The following is a 17,830-nucleotide window of genomic DNA, read 5'->3' on the forward strand; positions in this document are numbered from 1 at the left end:
AATACCTACCGCCCGCCTAAAGTGCTTCACACACTTAATTCAGTAACTGAAGACAGGGACGCAGCTATACGTAGTAAACCTAAAGCCCCCTCCACACTCGTGTGGAAGGCGGAGGGGGTGGAGGGAGTGTGGAGTGGAGTCAATCTTCGCAGACAGCGAAATCGACTCCACACTTGACACTCGCCTTCGCGTTCGCGGCCTTGCGCCGCGCCGCGATTCGCGCACGAGTGTGGGGTGGCTCTATAGTTGCGTCCCTGTGGTCAACTACTGAATAAAGTAAGGTGTGCGTTTTAGCTATACCTACTCTGGTACAGCGTTCTTGTCATTAAAAAAAGCGGCAAATTAAAAGAAAATAGGCGCGAAAGGTAATTGTCCCATAGAAAATTTGAAGTTCGCGCCTTTTTCTACTGACAAAGTGGTTTGACCGGCTATACATACCCCTTTAACCATTTTTTTTACCCAAATTACAACTTCTGAACGCACCGCCCGCCAGCCGTCAGCTGATCTCTGTCACTTTGACGTACATGTGACGTCTTTAGAGTTTTCATTACGAAACAAACATGCTATAAAATGAATTTTCTATGGAATTCTCCAGCGCAGGCCGCGCGGCGTGCGGCCCTACGAGTTCGCAGCTAGTAAATATTCAATATGATAACAGAACATTTCGAGTGAATAATAAAGGAAGCCAAGGTAAGACCCAAACGAACTTTAAAAAATACTTTGCGGCATTCTCGGCATATTTTAGCTAAAACGAGCATGATTTCGCGCATTTCTGATATTATGTCATACCGTAGTGCAGAGATCAAAGATCGCTGCTTTTGGAATGAATGCGGCGGTTCATCTATTTTTGTGACTGAAACGTACTGAACCAAATTTTATATTTCAAAATTCTTGGGAAAGCCTTTGTGATAAAATGAAAGCGACGTCGATTTCTTACTTGCGGCGTGTAGTAGAATGATAATTATATTAACTTCTATAATTATCAAGGAAAATATATATATTATATCATAGAAAAATAATGTAGTTCTTGGCTGAGTTCTTCATTTTAACCTATGTTATAGACATAGACTAAACACAGCTTAGAAATTGCTTATTATTAACTAAGTAATCATCAAAAAGTCATCGAATCTGGATGTATTTGTCCAATAATGACTTAAAACTTGCTGTGCCATGTGTTATTGCTATTTGCTCTTAACACGATTTTGTCTGAAACTGAAAATGTTTTAACTTAACTTTACTAAAACAAATTTTATTTTATTTATCCTAACCGTCTTGAAATAATGCTCTTTTTCAGTTTCAGAGAAACGCTTCTAAAGCAAATGATGATGGCAAACATTACAGTTATGGCAAACAAAAAACTCCAGTCCTAACCTAAAAGTATTACGTACCTTGAAAGCGCTGTCCATATTTTTTCAATATGGACTTTGTGGTGGGTGGCATAGCGGGTGTAGGTGCCGCTATCTTTAGTAACCCGTTTGATGTGGTGAAGACCCGCATGCAGTTGCAAGGGGAGCTCCGGGCGCGGAGCCAGCATGCGGTGTACTATAAGAATATACCGCATGCTATGTACACTATAGTAAAACATGACGGAGTGACGGCGTTACAGAAGGGACTTGTGCCTGCTTTGTGGTTCCAGTTAGTGGTTAATGGTGTAAGGTAAGTTCAGTAGTTATGGTTTCAATTTATTTAGTGAATAAGTTTTACTAGTGAATCATATTACAAGTTTTTTGTCTATTCCTAATAATATAAATATAGCTGGTAAAACTAAAACTAAACTATATATATGGTAAGTATGCAGGGTAACAATATTTAATATAGGTAGGTACTTACCTACAACTGAAAATAAATATAGCTGGTCAAACAACTTTGTCAGTAGAAAAAGGCGCGAAATTCAAATTTTCTATGTGACTATTACCCTTCATGCCGACATTTTTAAATTTGCCGCTTTTTTCTACTGACGGAAATGGTTTGACAGAGTGTAACATGTTTGTATAGTATGTATAGAAAAATATATACTATTTTATTTGTTTATCTGGATATGAATTATCCTTACTTTGTTTTATATGTATTTATTTCAATATATGTATATTTAATTTTAGTTTGTAATTTTTATTTTAAGGCTTTTTATTATTTGTTCTATTTATTACTCTTAGAATTTTAATAAAGAAAAATGTCTATGTATATTTATATGTAGGTAATTATATTCAATATATGTTGTATTAAATATTCTATTTTCACCAATTGTAGGCATTAAAATTGCTTTTATCTTTAACACATCTGCAGATTTAAAGTAAATAAAGTTTAATCCACTCTACCAAAACTCTAATTTTCAGGTTAGGCATATACCAACAAGCAGATAACCAAGGTTTGCTAAGAGATGAGAAGAACAACACAAAGTTCACAAACAGTTTAGTAATGGGTGCTTTTGCCGGCATGATTGGAGCTTTCTTCGGCAGCCCGCTACAGCTAGTTAAGACACAGCTAATGTCTTATTCTTCGGAAAGAATAGCCGTTGGTACCCAGCATGCTCATACGGGTATGACATATGCGATGAGGAAGATTTATAAGAAAAATGGGCTGGGAGGCCTATGGAGAGGCGCTCATGGAATGATGATCAGGAACTCAATAGGATCAGCGACGCAGATTGCTTCTTATGCTGTGTGAGTATTTTGGTTCTTAATATAATAAGTTACAATACAATACAAATACTCATAATTCCACACAGAACAACACAAAAAAATTAGAAATACAACAGGCGGTCTTATCGCTAAAAATCCATCTCTTCCAGAGTCTACCTTTGGGTAGCGGAAATTAATATATTTACATATGTCTGTAGGTGTTATAAATGCAATGTAAGAAACCTATCACTATATACACAGATAATTACCTACTAAACAAATTACCATGCAATAAAAATAAACTAAATAATAATACATGTAGGTAAAAACACACAATAAACATACATACATAAATAAATACATGTATAACAGTGCCAGCCATAGAGAAAGACTAACCAGATAAAAGTGTCAAGGAAGAGATAAGAAATGGAGTTTTCACACCACCTATTCGGAAAAGAGCTTTTTCTTCCCTGCTAGGAGGGATCAAAGTGACACTTTTCCTCCCTGCTAGGAGGGATCAAAGTAACACTTTTCCGTTCTAGCACACTATTTTTAAATTTTTTTGCACATTCTTTTTTAGCTTAAATAATGTTTAAGCATCAGATTGTGTCAACACTAAGATTTTTTTGTTTTCCTCATAGTTGATGTGAAAAGCACTATGTGTCACACGGTGACGGTATCAAAATTATTTCGTCTTGGGCGTTAACACTTGAATCCCTCATTACGCTCAGGATTCTACTAGAATCCATCGCTTCATTCAGGATTCAATGTACGCCCTTGACGGAAATATATCATTTTGATCCCTTGTAACACACTATTATACTATTAAGTAGTCTCTTGAAGTAATTGTTTTAATTAAATTATTTATTTCATGTATCAAATAAGCTGTTACTTCTAAGCTGTCATTTCATTTCATAGTTATATTACTGCCACGTAATGCTTTTTTGAAATTGCCGCATTTTTTCGTGATACGATTCGCTGGCCCACTATCGTCTATCCACAGCCCTGGATTTTGAACTTTATGCCCTAGTTTTTAGGGCATCAAAGTGACTCAGTGTTTAAAACACTGTGTTTTCAAACTAATTTCTCATTTTTTTTTTTTTCAGATGTAAAGAATGGATGGACGATAACGACATGTTCCAACAGTCGAAGTATTTATCGGCATTCGTCGCCAGCAACATAGGGGCCGTGGTGAAAACCATCTCCTTGACGCCTATGGATGTCATTATGACGAGATTGTATAACCAAGGTAATTTCAACCTTATTTTATTTATATTAGGATCGAAAGTAGCCAGCAACATAGGGGCCGTGGTGAAAACCATCTCCTTGACGCCAATGGACGTCATTATGACGAGATTGTATAACCAAGGTAATTCCAACCTTATTTCATTTATATTAGGGTCGAAAATTTGTAGCCAGCAACTTAGGGGCCGTGATGAAGACCATCTCCTTGACGCCTATTGTCATTATGACGAGATTGTATAACCAAGGTAATTCCAACCTTATTATATTTATATTAGGATCGAAAGTAGCCAGCAACTTAGGGGCCGTGATGAAGACCATCTCCTTGACGCCTATGGACGTCATTATGACGAGATTGTATAACCAAGGTAATTTCAACCTTATTTCATTTATATTAGGGTCGAAAATTTGTAGCCAGCAACTTAGGGAAACTAATATCTCTTCGACACCAATGGATGTTATTATGACGAGAACAATCTCGTCATTTAACCAAGGTAATTTCAACCTTATCATATTGTTATAAGGGTCAAAGTTAAGATATACAATATTAAGAGCGCTATGAAAAGCTTGAGATTTAATTTAGCATTAACTACGAAGGTAATTTCAGCCGTATGCTATCGGAATACGGACTAAAATCGAGAGATAGATACTTATGTGATTGTATAGTATGAATTTTCTGAGATGATTTTTTTGACACGGGCCCTATCTGCTAAACAAAAGCCTTTGTTTCTTTTATGCATACTTGCATAGCCATCAGCTCCCGTCTTCACGGCACGTGCCAGAGCAACAATGTCGTTAAAAAAAAACTATCGTGATAGTATTAAGATTCTAATTTACAAGCCACTATCACTATTATATGTCAGTATTGATTTGATACTTTAAATACAAATAACCTAATAATTATTACATATTTGCCAGGGTAAGTTTTCAAATAACAAATTTTGTCAGTAGAAAAAGGCGGCAAATTTGAAAAATGACGCGAAGGGATATCGTCCCGTAGAAAATTTGAATTTCGCGCCTTTTTTACTGACAAGATTTGCTTGACCAGCTATATTTTTTTTTTAGCCGTGGACGTAAACGGCCAGGGTCTCCTCTACAGCGGCATAGTGGATTGCGCCAAAAAAATCACCGCCACCGAGGGCCTGCTAGCCTTCTACAAGGGCATGGGGCCTTCCTACCTGCGCCAGGCGCCCCACACGGTGCTCCTACTCGTGTTTTGGGATATGTTGAAAGATGTACAAAAGAGTTTCGAGAAGGCGTGATGATGTAGCATTGGTATGATAGAAGGCGTGATGATTTAAGGCAGCGGTCGGCAACCCGCGGCCCGTGAACCTGTCACTTGCGGCCCGCGAGCCTCCCTGTCTATTTTGTATGTAATATTGACAAACGACAATGTCTAGTCTAGTCATAAATATTAACAAAGTGCGGCCCGCGTCAACTTCGTTTCCTACTATGTGGCCCTTGGCTGCTAAAAGGTTGCCGACCGCTGATTTAAGGATTTAGCATTGTTGGTATGGTGTGGTTAGACTTTTTTAGGGTTCCGTACCTCAAAAGGAAAACACGGAACCCTTATAGGATCACTGGTGCGTCTGTCCCCCCCTCTTTATCTCCTAAACTACTGGGTCTAAAATTTGGAAAAAAATACACGAAATAGTTCTTTACCTATAGATGACAGGAAAACATATTAGAAATATGCAGTCATCGTGAGTCGGACTTAATGTACCCTTGAAACGTGAGTCCGACTCGCACTTGGCCGGTTTTTAGGGAGCTATTTTTATTTTGCTGTTGAAGTTTTTTCCGTTGCATTATGGGTAAAATTTATCTTCTTTGTTGAAAAGCTTTCTAGTCGGAATGTCGAAATTACGAAATCAAAGTAAAAAATGAAAGTCCACAACAGTACATAATTATTATGTAATTTTCCGTTGAATTACGAAAATAAACATACGTTTTCGTAACTCCGATGAACATTTAGCAGGATATAGCTATAGTGAAATTGCGCTTATATTTTACAGAATAGGTAAATTAGGTAATCTATAAGTATATCCACCAAATGTTAACAAATCCTAACAAAAAAAACTACATCATAAAATCGGCCCGTATGGCATGTTTTGACCTTACGGCACAGAATAACTAATAGTACTACCGTACAGAAAATTCACTCCTTCACAAAAGTCAGGTTTAGGTATAAAATGTCATTCAATAGAACTTGCTAACTATGTAAACAAACCGCCATACTAAAATTGACACTAAATGTCAATTTACTAGTAACTTTTGTTTACATTGTTAGCAAGTTCTATTGAATGACACTTTAAAATTACACCTATATCGCCGCCTGCAAGCAAAATTGAAACTTATAACCGCGCACGAACCGTGAATCTCCTTTGCGCGCCGCAGTTTTATGACCGAGCTGTGAGTGTCGGCACGGGGTTATCACTTGACAAGTTTTTATACCTATACCCACTGATTTATTGTTTTGAAGATAAATATGTAGGAATTACAAACGTTGATTATGTAAACATACATTTTTTATCCGAAGATAGCATGTCTGATTCTCGCGGAAGTAAGTTTCGAAGCCATTGTGTATTTTCAATTTTGCGCGAGCGCCACGTGACATGACTATCGTGCGCGCCGAGCGGCAGCCCCCTGCTATACGCCTGTCCGATGGGCGCGCCGGCCAAATGTACCTAAACTGCGGAGTGACAGCCCCCTGCTTACGGTATTTAGTCAATTTTGTTAGTTTTCTAAGCGTAAAATTCAAGTCGATCTGTTCCTAGTCAATTGATTATTAGTAGACTTGTTTCATAGAAAAGTGCGATATTTAAACAAAAAAAATCTTTCACTAGTAGGCATTAAGGTAAACGTACTGGTGCTCGACGCGGTCCCTACATGTCATCTTGAAACTTAAGTCATTGTCAATAGAGGTGACAGTAGGGTGTCATCTATTGGAAATTAGCATGTCGAGCACTAGTACGTTTACCTTACAGGTTACAAGGTTTCGTGGAGGGGCTCTAAATATTAAATAAACTAAATTCATGTTTCTTTTTAATTGCATTTTTTTTATGAAACAATTGCCACGCATAAAAAGTTAGATTCAATATTAAATATTTCAATGTGCGAATGATTAGATAATAGGTATAATATTCGTAAGTAGGTAATGATATCTACGCCCCATGTGATTCACGCGTTTTTTAAAATCCAATAGGGATTTTATAATACAATAAATATAATGTATGATAGTTCATTGATATACAAACCTTCCATATGTAATAGGTATTAAGATTTTTTTTAATTCAATAATGCAAATCGCACTACTCGCTATTTTGTGTCTTTTTCATTTGAAAAAGATAAGTACATAATATAATTCGTGCGTTGTGATTTGTGATAGGGATGGTTTGCGTTGAAGGCCCCGCCACCTTGTGGCCTAATTCAGAACTAATCACTAGAAAACGGGGATCTGTGCTGTTCTTATCAGTTTATGAACGCTCCTTATAATATAAGATCGAAGATAATAAAAAAAAACCTACTATCACTCCCTCTCGTACTAAATCAGTGTAAAATAAATATCGAATATAAGTAATAAATGAATAGCCAAATATACCCGTTAAATATTATTCTTAAGGTAATCGTTACTATAAAACCACACTTTATTTAAACTAGAACGGAAATAGTTATTTACGATACAAGTGCGGAATAGAGTAAATTCGAAACGAGTGGCGATAAATTAAAACACGACCGAATGGAGTGTTTTAAATCGACACGAGTTGCGATTTACCTATTCGCACGTGTATCGTACAACGTTTTACAGTACATATGGTACTTTAAACTTTCAACATAGCACGGAAAGTGCTATTTCCCGCACTAGTTCGGGAAAGTAAGTAGCACCATATGTACTGTAAAAGTATTATCCCGTACACTTAGGTACTTTCTTTGTTAGTTTAAATAATGAGTACTTAAATATATTGTTAGTTTAAATCAATAAAATACCACCCAATGAAACAATAGAGTATTAATTGTGTAAACAGAAGTATTTTATCAAGTAATAAATTTGCAATCTATAGGTAAATCATCTATGTGTGCCCACTCGCTATAACAATTTCACGAGTAGGTATGACCGACTTACCTACGGCATACGACTATCTTTAAAATACTGCGTCTTTGGCACTTGAAATTGATACACAAAGTGTAACAAAATCGGTGTTCTGGTTAGGAAAAAAAAATTTAGACACGAAAAAAAAGGTTTTTTCTCTATGGGGCACGTTGTTCAAGCCGGCCACCCTTTACCGGTACCGGTACTTACCTACTTATTAAACGTTACCATTACCAATAGGTACATCGTATTTAAATTATACTATAATGTTTATTACCAAAGTAAAATACCAATCTATTGTTCTAAGTGAACCCATTACGGGAGCTTGCCATATCGACATACTTAGTGTAAAGGCCTGAGTGGACGCTCGAGTTGGGCGTGCAGCGAGGCGGGGCGTGCGGCGTGCATGTTAAACAAATGCAAGCGTATAGGAGCGGCCTTAGTGCACGCTGCTCAAATCACTTGTGAGCCCGACGCCACGCTGCACGCCCCGCCGAACGCTCCGCTTCGAGCGTCCACTCAGGCCTTACACTTATAGATAAAATCGTTTTGTCTTTTGCTGTAAGCGTTTGCTTTCATAAATTTCATAATCAGAAAAGGTCATGTTTAGCTTATACGTGTAGTAAATATACCGGTGGTACATTTTAAATGGATATTAAAACAATGTAAACAAAAACACGTGACTCGTTCATTCTGCTAATGAGGTACTTACAACATTTTATCTGTGGAATTATGTATTGTAACCATAAGATTTTTTGTTTACATTATTTTGAGATCCATATGAAATGGACTACAGTTTGTATGGCTTTAAGCCCAGTGATCATTTGCCTTTGGTACTTAAGAAGTAATGCGTAAGGCGTATGCCACTCGTAATATTAGTTAAGTATTACTCGTAGTTCCTAGACAATAATTGTTTTATCACCAATTGCTACATTAGATGAGCGAAAAGGGAGTACATTTTAAGTACGAAACTTGTGAAAGCATCTTCTTCATCATGTGTTGTTATTTTTTTAAATTAGCAAACGGTATTTGTGTTATTACCGTGGTAGGAACTTGTATATCCCTTCCAAAAAGCTTAGTTTTGACACAACAATGCCCTGCGCAATGAACCTAGTTAAATTGTAGGTTACAGATATTTTTTAATTCCTACTTTAAACAGTGACCACAGTATTAATTTGCTATGCCAAAGTGAGAATAATATTATAACGATGCAGCATTTAACTTTATCCTAGATATAAATATGTGTTTTTTTATTTTACTTTGACGGTCACTTGTAACAAAGAGAATTTGAAATAGAGGTGTATTGTCAAAGTACATAAATTATGTAGCCGCAGTAAATTTACTGCCATCTTTCGACAGAAGATTCAAATATGTGTGATATGTGTTTAATTTGTTAAATATTAAAAAGTGTCGCCATCTACTCGGGACTAGGCCAAAGGTATGGCGCCATCTCTCGAAAAGATTGCAACGTATAATATATGTAGTGATTAAAATTATCACATAGTCACCAAAATAACCAAATTGAAAATGACTTTTAATTTCTAGGACAATAAGTAGAATGAAAATGACGGTTTTTCTTAGTTATAATTACAAAAGGCTAACTTTGCCTTTTATTATGTGTTCAAATCTTTAACTTTTTGAACGCCACTTCTATTGTTACGCGTCATCGTAAACCTTATTGGTATGTATGAAGGTTCATTTTAAACTACAACCGTGCGCGTCTATGGTTGCCTTTAGCGATTAAAGGGTTAAGATTTTAGAAAGGGTTTGGATGTGCCCTAACATATAATATTTAGTACCAAAGCAGTTCATATGTTGTCTCTTCTAAAATATAAGAGATTCAAACAAAGAGATTAAAGTACGTAGGTATGACGTATTAAATTATATCTGACTACGTATGTTCTGTTGTCTATGATTAAGTGTTTTGTATTTATACCAAATTTATTTACATTTATACCTATGTACATATAAATTGTGTTCAAATGTGCAATAAATATCTTAACACCATCTATTCCGTTAACGTAGTAATAAGTAGTCTCTTGATATGGACGGATTATATTGTGATTGTAATTGTAATTTGCGTCATTATTACTTTTATTACCTACATATCGATTGTGAGAAAATCATTATGAGATTTGGATGTTTTGAATATAAATGTCATATCTGTTAGCGCCCCTCTATAGCTATGCTCACATTTAAAGTAATATATTAAGCCGCGTTGTTATTACTCTGGTATCTGAACAGTTCTGAGCGAGCAATAAGTTCATTCGTTTGGTTAATAAACACTTGCTTCGATAGTAGGTAAATGAGAAACGCTGCTTTAGACGTAAGACGCAATGCACACAAGCACAAAAGTTGAAAAATGTTTCATCAGTTTGAAATTAGGTATGTACCTATTATACTATTTTATATATGTATATTGATTTATTAGGTATTCATAAATAAATAAATCATAGAATCATGTTCAATGTAAAATGTTAAATGGTTACGTAAATATATTATTTTAAAATTGATGATCATTTTTTATTTATATGTTGTGAGTCTGCGTAGAAATCTCAATAGAATTAATGCCATATTTCTACAGCTAAATATCTTTTATTGTTAGTGCCTTTTAGTATGTATTTTACTATTGTTGAAATAATTTATTGAATAAATTACTGCTGACATTACTATTTTTAGGTATTTTATTTATTCCCCGCCAATCTTCACCTACTTATTCACTACATTAAATACAATTTGTAAAGTGAACCACATAATTACATTCAAAATCCGTATAATTTCAATATATGTAAATAAAAGCTTAATTAACACGCCCTGTTAACCCTTTACCAGGCTAAGGGATATATTTCCCACATACGGCAGTTCAAACAATGTGTTCTATTTTCGATCAGTAAGACTTGACATTCGATTGTAATTTTTGAACTGTCAGCAAAGGGTTAAGGTCAAACCTTGGAAGCTCAAATTTGGTTACTTGTGAAAGTTAAAGACTTATGGAACGCAACATTTGTAGTAGAGGCGTCTAAGATAAAATCGAGCACTTAAATGTGTGTTAGTATAGCGCTATAATATGTTTTGTGGTACCTAACTGAATTATCAAACGTCAACTTTTGGCACTACATACTAAAATAATCTACGAGAACATCTACTTCAGCTGCCGCAGATCGACGCAAGATTTTTCTCAGGCCACGCCTTCTAATAAATCTTTAAATTGATATTTTCACGTTTCGATCTCCCTAGATGGCGCTCGCACGCGACGCCACCGACATGCTAATGGGCGGCACGTCCGCCATGTTTGCGACCGTCTTCACCAACCCCATAGAAGTGGTCAAAACGCGACTCCAACTCCAGGGAGAATTGAAAGCTAAAGGACATAAGATACATTATAAGAGTGTACCGCACGGATTGTTCGTTATTGCGAAAAATGAAGGGTTTGGATCGCTGCAGAGGGGTTTAAGTGCTATGGTTGGGTTCCAGTTCTTTCTTAATACTTTTAGGTAAGTTAAGTAGACAATTTCTATGTACCTAAAGTTTTTACCAACACTGTAGAAGTGATGAAGACCGGACTCCAACTTCAGGGGAAGTTGAGAGCTAAAAGACACGAGATACATTACAATAAGAGTGTGCCGTATGGGCTGTTTGTTATTGCGGAAAACGCGGGATTTGGATCTTTGCAAAGGGGTTCATTCAAGTGCGATGGTTCCTGGGTTCCAGTACTTTCTTAATAAGTACTTTTAGGTAAGTTGAGTAGACATTCTCTAGTTTCGGAATGAACACTTCGGAATTTTACGTTAGATATATCATTATTGATAGGTCTTTCCCGGCTGCTTTTTATTGAAGAAAAATATAGATTTACCTTGACTGATTGTTTCAACTTTGCATCTAAGTCTCGAATCAGCTTTATAAATAGGAATTGTACGAGAAAATAAATTTGATAATTTCAGATTAGGAGTGTTCCGGATATGCGAACGCCGCGGCCTTACCACGGACGGCAATGGTCGAACGTCAATACTGAAGGGCGCGGCGGCGGCTGGCATCGGTGGCGCTCTGGGCTCCATCGCTGGCACGCCGTTCTTTCTAGTCAAGACACGATTACAAGCACAGGTATGGATATGACACATGAGAACGCCGTAGCCTAAAACCAGAGTCCACAGACTTGTCGTCCTATGGTACCCCATTGGTACAGAGGGCCTTCGTGAGACGTCGCCATCCGCTCCTGTCCTGTGCCTCGCACTCCGCGTTCATCCAACTCAGTCCAGCTGACCACAGACGCCAATGGCCAAACGTCAATAGGTACCTACTGAAGTGTGCGGCGGCGGCCGGCGTCGGTGACGCTAAAGGCTCTTTAACTTTCGTCTGCAATCATTAAAACACTATAAAATGTGTCTAGTCATAACTCAACATATAGGTAGATCAGTGGCAAAAAAGAATTAGGCAAGGGCCTGTCTAAGCCTAACGATTCGGATTTTTTTTTTCAAACAAATTTCGTTGTTTATGTTGTACCAATAATGATATATGTAATCTAATAGTAAAAACCTTATTTTATTGGTTTAAGGCTGCACAGGCGATCTCCGTGGGACATCAGCACAAGCATACTGGGACTTTTGAAGCACTAGGCGATATTTACGCTAAGGAAGGATTTAAAGGTAATAAGTTCTAGATACTTAATAGGTATATACCTCTGGGGCCAAAGCAACTAATTCATAATGGCGTCTTTAGAAATCTCGAACACAATAAAAAAGAAGGCAACTAGAATATTTAAAAGAAAATTTAAATTGAATAAAGAAAATTCAAGTACTAGTTATTGGAGCAGATACTCTTACAGGGCAAGACCAGCGGCAGTAGCACGGTCGTATTTTTATCGCCTGTCACTATGCGTGTCACGTTCTAACAAATACACATACCTACATGTGCGAGAGTGACAATAACGCAACCATGCTGCTACCGCAAGAGGGGAATGAAAATATTCTGGCTTAAAAAATCGTAACTTCTGAAAAAGCACTTGTTCACTAGAGTTCCTGTGTTAAAATTGCTTCGACGATTGCCGAATTGCGGTGTTATTATAGGCAGGTATGTATTGTGGCTGAAGTCAGGTAGGTAAAAGGTAAAAAGTACGGAAATCGATCAAAAATCTGTTTTTTTTCCAGGTTTATTCCGCGGCGTGCAACCTCAAATCCCCCGCGGCGCTGTTGGCAGCGCGTCCCAAATGGTCTCCTTCTCTTACGCTAAAGAGTGGCTCGTATCACACGGCTGGATGGTAGACTCGCCTGTACTTCTGTCGTTTGCTGGGGCTAATCTTGGCGGGCTGGTTATGACAGCCTGTCTCAATCCGTTTGATGTCGTGGCGACGAGACTGTCTAACCAACGTAAGTTCTTACACTGTTTTTATTCCGGTACTAAAATGCATGGGCGTAGGCAGGGGGGGACTGTACTGAGTGTACCTACCCTGGAGCTCACATTTTACATACAATGTAAATGCCCCCCCTAAGATTCTCACAAGATTAGATAGATGGTAGAAATTAGAAACTTTCTGGGAGTGTAATAATTATAACGCCGGGAAACACCCCTATCGACTGAAGCAGGGTTTCAGGGTCGCAATTTTTGGGTAGTGTACCTAAAAAAAGATAAGATTAGATATAAAGTTGAAGCTACAAACGGAGAAATAAATATGAGGACCAAGAAAACCTAGCAGTGGAGAACTATAGTCCGTCAAGCTGGATATGTCAGTAGCAATGTAAAGCAAACTAAAGCATGACAGCCCTATTAGGAAACGCACAAAAGCAGTAATGATGTATAATATATCGAGCAACGATGAGTAAACAAAACAGTTATACAGATAAGATATAAATGACACGCGATTTTCGAACAATTCAAACGTAGTGTTGCTAACCCGCGATTTTTCAAATTTGCCGCCCTTTTTCTACTGAAAATATTTGTTTGACCATTATATGTCTAACGATTTCACATTCTTTTCAGCGGTGGACGCAAAAAATCGCGGCAAGCTATACTCTGGTATGGTGGACTGCTTCTACAAGATGGTGCGTTCAGAAGGCGTCAGCTCGCTGTACAAAGGCACGGGGGCCAACTACATGAGGCTAGGGCCACACACCGTTCTACTATTAGTGTGTTGGGATCAGCTGAAGATCTTAGAAGGTTGTTTGAGGAGATAGCCATGCAAGTCTAGTCTATACATCATGGCTTTCACGAAGACACGTGCTTTGGTTCGTATTGTCATGCTATTAAAGGTTAGATTTGACAAATTTGCGCGTCATTGTGAATGAATCCGAATGAAACTTTTTGACCTTTGTCTGGCCACGACAAAGGTCTTTTTCTACTCGTCGACTGCAATGCTTGAATTAAGACTTCGTATACCAAAGTTAAATCGCATACTTTTTTCACTATGGGACCCCAACTCAACTATAATATTCATTTCGATACTGTTTAAGCAACTATAATATTGATTTCGATACAGTTTAGTCAACTATAATGAAATTGACCAATCGAAAGCGCGGAGCAAGTACCAGGGCCTCATGAGTTACGAGAAGGTGTCTTTGACAAACCGGCCGACGAGTATGAAGGTATCGCGGCAGCTCGCGCATCTTAGCTGTATACTTTTGGTTTTTTTACCTACATATATGATTCTTCTACTAGTTTTAAGTATTTTTTTGTTGACTCGTAGAAAAAGTATTCTATACAATAGTGATATACTTAATCAAGCTTTTCAATCTCGTACCTTCCTTAGGCAACTCAGCAAGCTTCGTTGCCTAAACACGGTACTCGACTGAAAAGCTATCCATTATTTATCACGATTGTATAAAATACTATTGTCAGACTCCTGCTTCCATTTCATTATGTGATTCGCGGGTCGTAGTTTTGAAGAATCCTAAAATAGGTACCTATATAAATGTGATCATCGTGCTTATGGTCGTCATAGGAACCCTCTTATAATATTAATAAGGGTTATGAAACTTATGAAAATTTATCAGGGGGCCGATTTTTGAATCTCGACTATTCGATTTCGTCACTCGAAAATCAGTGAAAAACGATGAAATGCTATTTTTGAAATTCTACTGATAGGATTTGAGAATCGAGTGGTATTGACCACTCGTATTCAATTCTATCAGTAGAAAGTAGGAATCCACAATTTTAGTCACATATTTGTATTATATGCCGCCAATAAAAAATATCTTAAAGGAATTAATTTATTAGATTTTATGTGTTTATTAGATTAGCTAGTTTTTGATTGAAATATAAATATTTTTTAAGTGCTTACCATCGAAAGTCAATCACTACACGGTCGAATGGTGACTTTCAAAAATAGGTATTATTAGGATCATGCGAAAAAAATCGTGACAAATTTTCGTATACGAGTATTTTCGACCACTCGCTTTTAAATTCGAACGTTCGAAATTCAAAAATCGGCCCCCAGGGTTTTAGATTTTAAGAGAGATGTGAACAAAATAACTAATTATAAACATAGAAGTTTTTAAATCATTCCATATAATTATAATAAGTGATATGAATTCTATTTTTTTATACTTACGAAATTTTATTTTGTTTATAATTTTATTATAACCATTTAACATAGACTAGAAAATAAACCACGATACCTCGATTGATGCTTCATTTAAAAATTATGGTTCTAGCAATAGAACTCTGTTTAGAATGTGACGTAACTAAAGGTTCATAGGAAATCAAACAGCAGTTAGAATGAAACAAACTTTAGTTCAGCAAATATTTATTTTAATGGCATAAAATTGTTGTCATTACACTGCGTCGGCAATAATATATTATAATTTTTACATAAGTACATATTTTTCATTCTACACTATTGTTTGCAAACAGAATATCCTATTGTGTTTGTTTATTAAAAGGTATCTTCGTGGAACGTCACATTTAAGAATTGAATCCGCGTCTTTCTTAAAACAATTTGGCATTTCTATCGTCCTTAAAATATCTTAAAAACTACCTCCAGCAAGTTATAAAAATCATTTAATTTTAATAATAACATTATGCGTTTCAGAATTTTTAATATTCCCTATATATATATAACATATAAAATTCTAGCTACTTTTAATTACAAGAAATCATCTTCAAATATTAAAAAAAAATGTCCAAGAGATCTAAGCGACGGATTCATTAAATGGCTTGAGAATATTGGTGTTACAGCATTTTACGATATTCTACCTTTTTTATTCTTATATTAATATATTATTTCTATTAATATATTATGAAATATAGTAAGTACTTATAGAATTGGACGAGGAAAAAAGCTAAACCTATTAAGGTTATAATTATAAGGCAATTTATTTTCTTACAAATACATTTTTCTTTAAAGGGAAGTGTCCTTTTCCGATTTGAAAAGGTGTACTTAACCTATATTTTTGGCACCCACCTTCGATTATTATCAAGATGTGCAATGGGGCTGACCGGTCGAAGTATTTGTACAGACTGCGCCAGGTTTTCTTGTCAATCCCTAGAATTTTGTAAAATTCTGGTTTTGTATTGAATCTTAGAGATCAAAACTAGAGACGGGCAAAATCTATGCTGGCGCCATATATGGGCACTTTTAACATTGACATTTTTTCTTACACTTGAAACATTTTATACAGTCCAAGAGCTAGACTAGATGAAATGAGCAATACGATTTTATACGTTTCATGGTACTTATCTAATAAAAATTAAGATAACCTTGAGCTTTAGAAACAAAATGAACACGAAAATATGAAAAAAGGCAAAAGTAGCGTTACTGTATCCATATACATTATTTTACTTAGTATCTAACGCGAATAAGAAATAAGTAAGTAACTTCCAAAAATCCAAACAAAACCACACTACGAAATGAAAATATCTATACTGAACTCCGAAACCAAAAATGTGATTAAAACTTAAATATACATCAACCTTATATTATAAAAAAAAATGAGATACCTACCTACTGTTCTTTATGGAAATATTTTCTGAAGACCATAAAAAGACTAGACTTGGAGTGTGATTTTATGATAATTAATTGGTACTTAAAAAAATATTCGAGAATATATTAGCAGTTTATTGTGATAAAATCGTAAGATGGCAACTAAAACTCGGTAATTTCTACCACAATAATGAACTATAGTGAACCGTGCTAGTAACAAAACAAGGTTGATTTTTGTTTAATTATTTTCTATGCAATTATATATTTTGGTTGTCACTTGTAGAAATATATTGCGTTAAATAAAATGAAATGTATCTAAGTTGAACAATTATTAAAGTTCCTGGCCACGAATACTGTTCTAAAGATTTATTTACTTTAAAAATAAAATAGACTAATCCTAAATACATCTATCCCATTTATGGGTATTGACAAAAATAAAAATACCTAACCAAATAACAACCACAAAAACATTAACATTAAGTACATTATTAAAGTCATTAGAGATTACAAAGTCAGAATGTGTGATGTATACAAATTTGAAATAAGTATATACCGTATAACATACGTCTATTGGAACTTACTATAAGGGCGAAAGTCGTGTAAAAATAATGTCAATGATAGCGCTTGATCTCGGAGTTGTAGAGCGCCATCTACTTTTGCAACCTTTGAGACTATAATATTTCTTCTCTAAGTTTCGTCTATGGCGTAAAATAAAAATACTACATACCATAAATCAAACGAAATCAAAATAAATAAACTATGAAGTACAAATACCAACACTCTTAACTGTCCATCGGTGGACCTTATGCCTTTTGTAATAAGGTTTACAAATTGTCAGTTAACAGTGTGGGCGATGGTACATCCTGTGTACACGACTTACACAAAGTACAAAATTCACGCACAGTTTTGAGCTTTAGAAAAAAGACTGATTAAATGTGGAAGAGAAATAATGGCTATAAGAAAAAAACGAAC

At 36.0% G+C, this 17,830-nt stretch overlaps 2 protein-coding genes across 2 annotated transcripts; both read left to right on the forward strand.

Moving 5' to 3' along the window:
• Positions 1–494: 494 nt before the first annotated feature.
• On the forward strand, positions 495–14,118 carry LOC134648689 (solute carrier family 25 member 35-like). Its single transcript, XM_063503193.1, has 6 exons — positions 495–690; positions 11,185–11,441; positions 11,889–12,048; positions 12,500–12,590; positions 13,092–13,310; positions 13,921–14,118. Exons 2-6 carry the CDS (start codon positions 11,185–11,187, stop codon positions 14,112–14,114), a joined length of 921 nt encoding a protein of 306 aa, XP_063359263.1. The 5' UTR covers positions 495–690; the 3' UTR covers positions 14,115–14,118.
• On the forward strand, positions 1,211–5,129 carry LOC134649197 (solute carrier family 25 member 35-like). The gene is made up of 4 exons (XM_063503915.1): positions 1,211–1,656; positions 2,334–2,660; positions 3,725–3,867; positions 4,926–5,129. The coding sequence occupies exons 1-4, from the start codon at positions 1,418–1,420 to the stop codon at positions 5,120–5,122; spliced, it is 906 nt and encodes a 301-aa protein (XP_063359985.1). The 5' UTR covers positions 1,211–1,417; the 3' UTR covers positions 5,123–5,129.
• Positions 14,119–17,830: the final 3,712 nt, after the last annotated feature.

Source organism: Cydia amplana, chromosome 6, assembly GCF_948474715.1.
Source record: "Cydia amplana chromosome 6, ilCydAmpl1.1, whole genome shotgun sequence".
Classification (NCBI taxonomy): Eukaryota; Metazoa; Arthropoda; class Insecta; order Lepidoptera; family Tortricidae; genus Cydia; species Cydia amplana.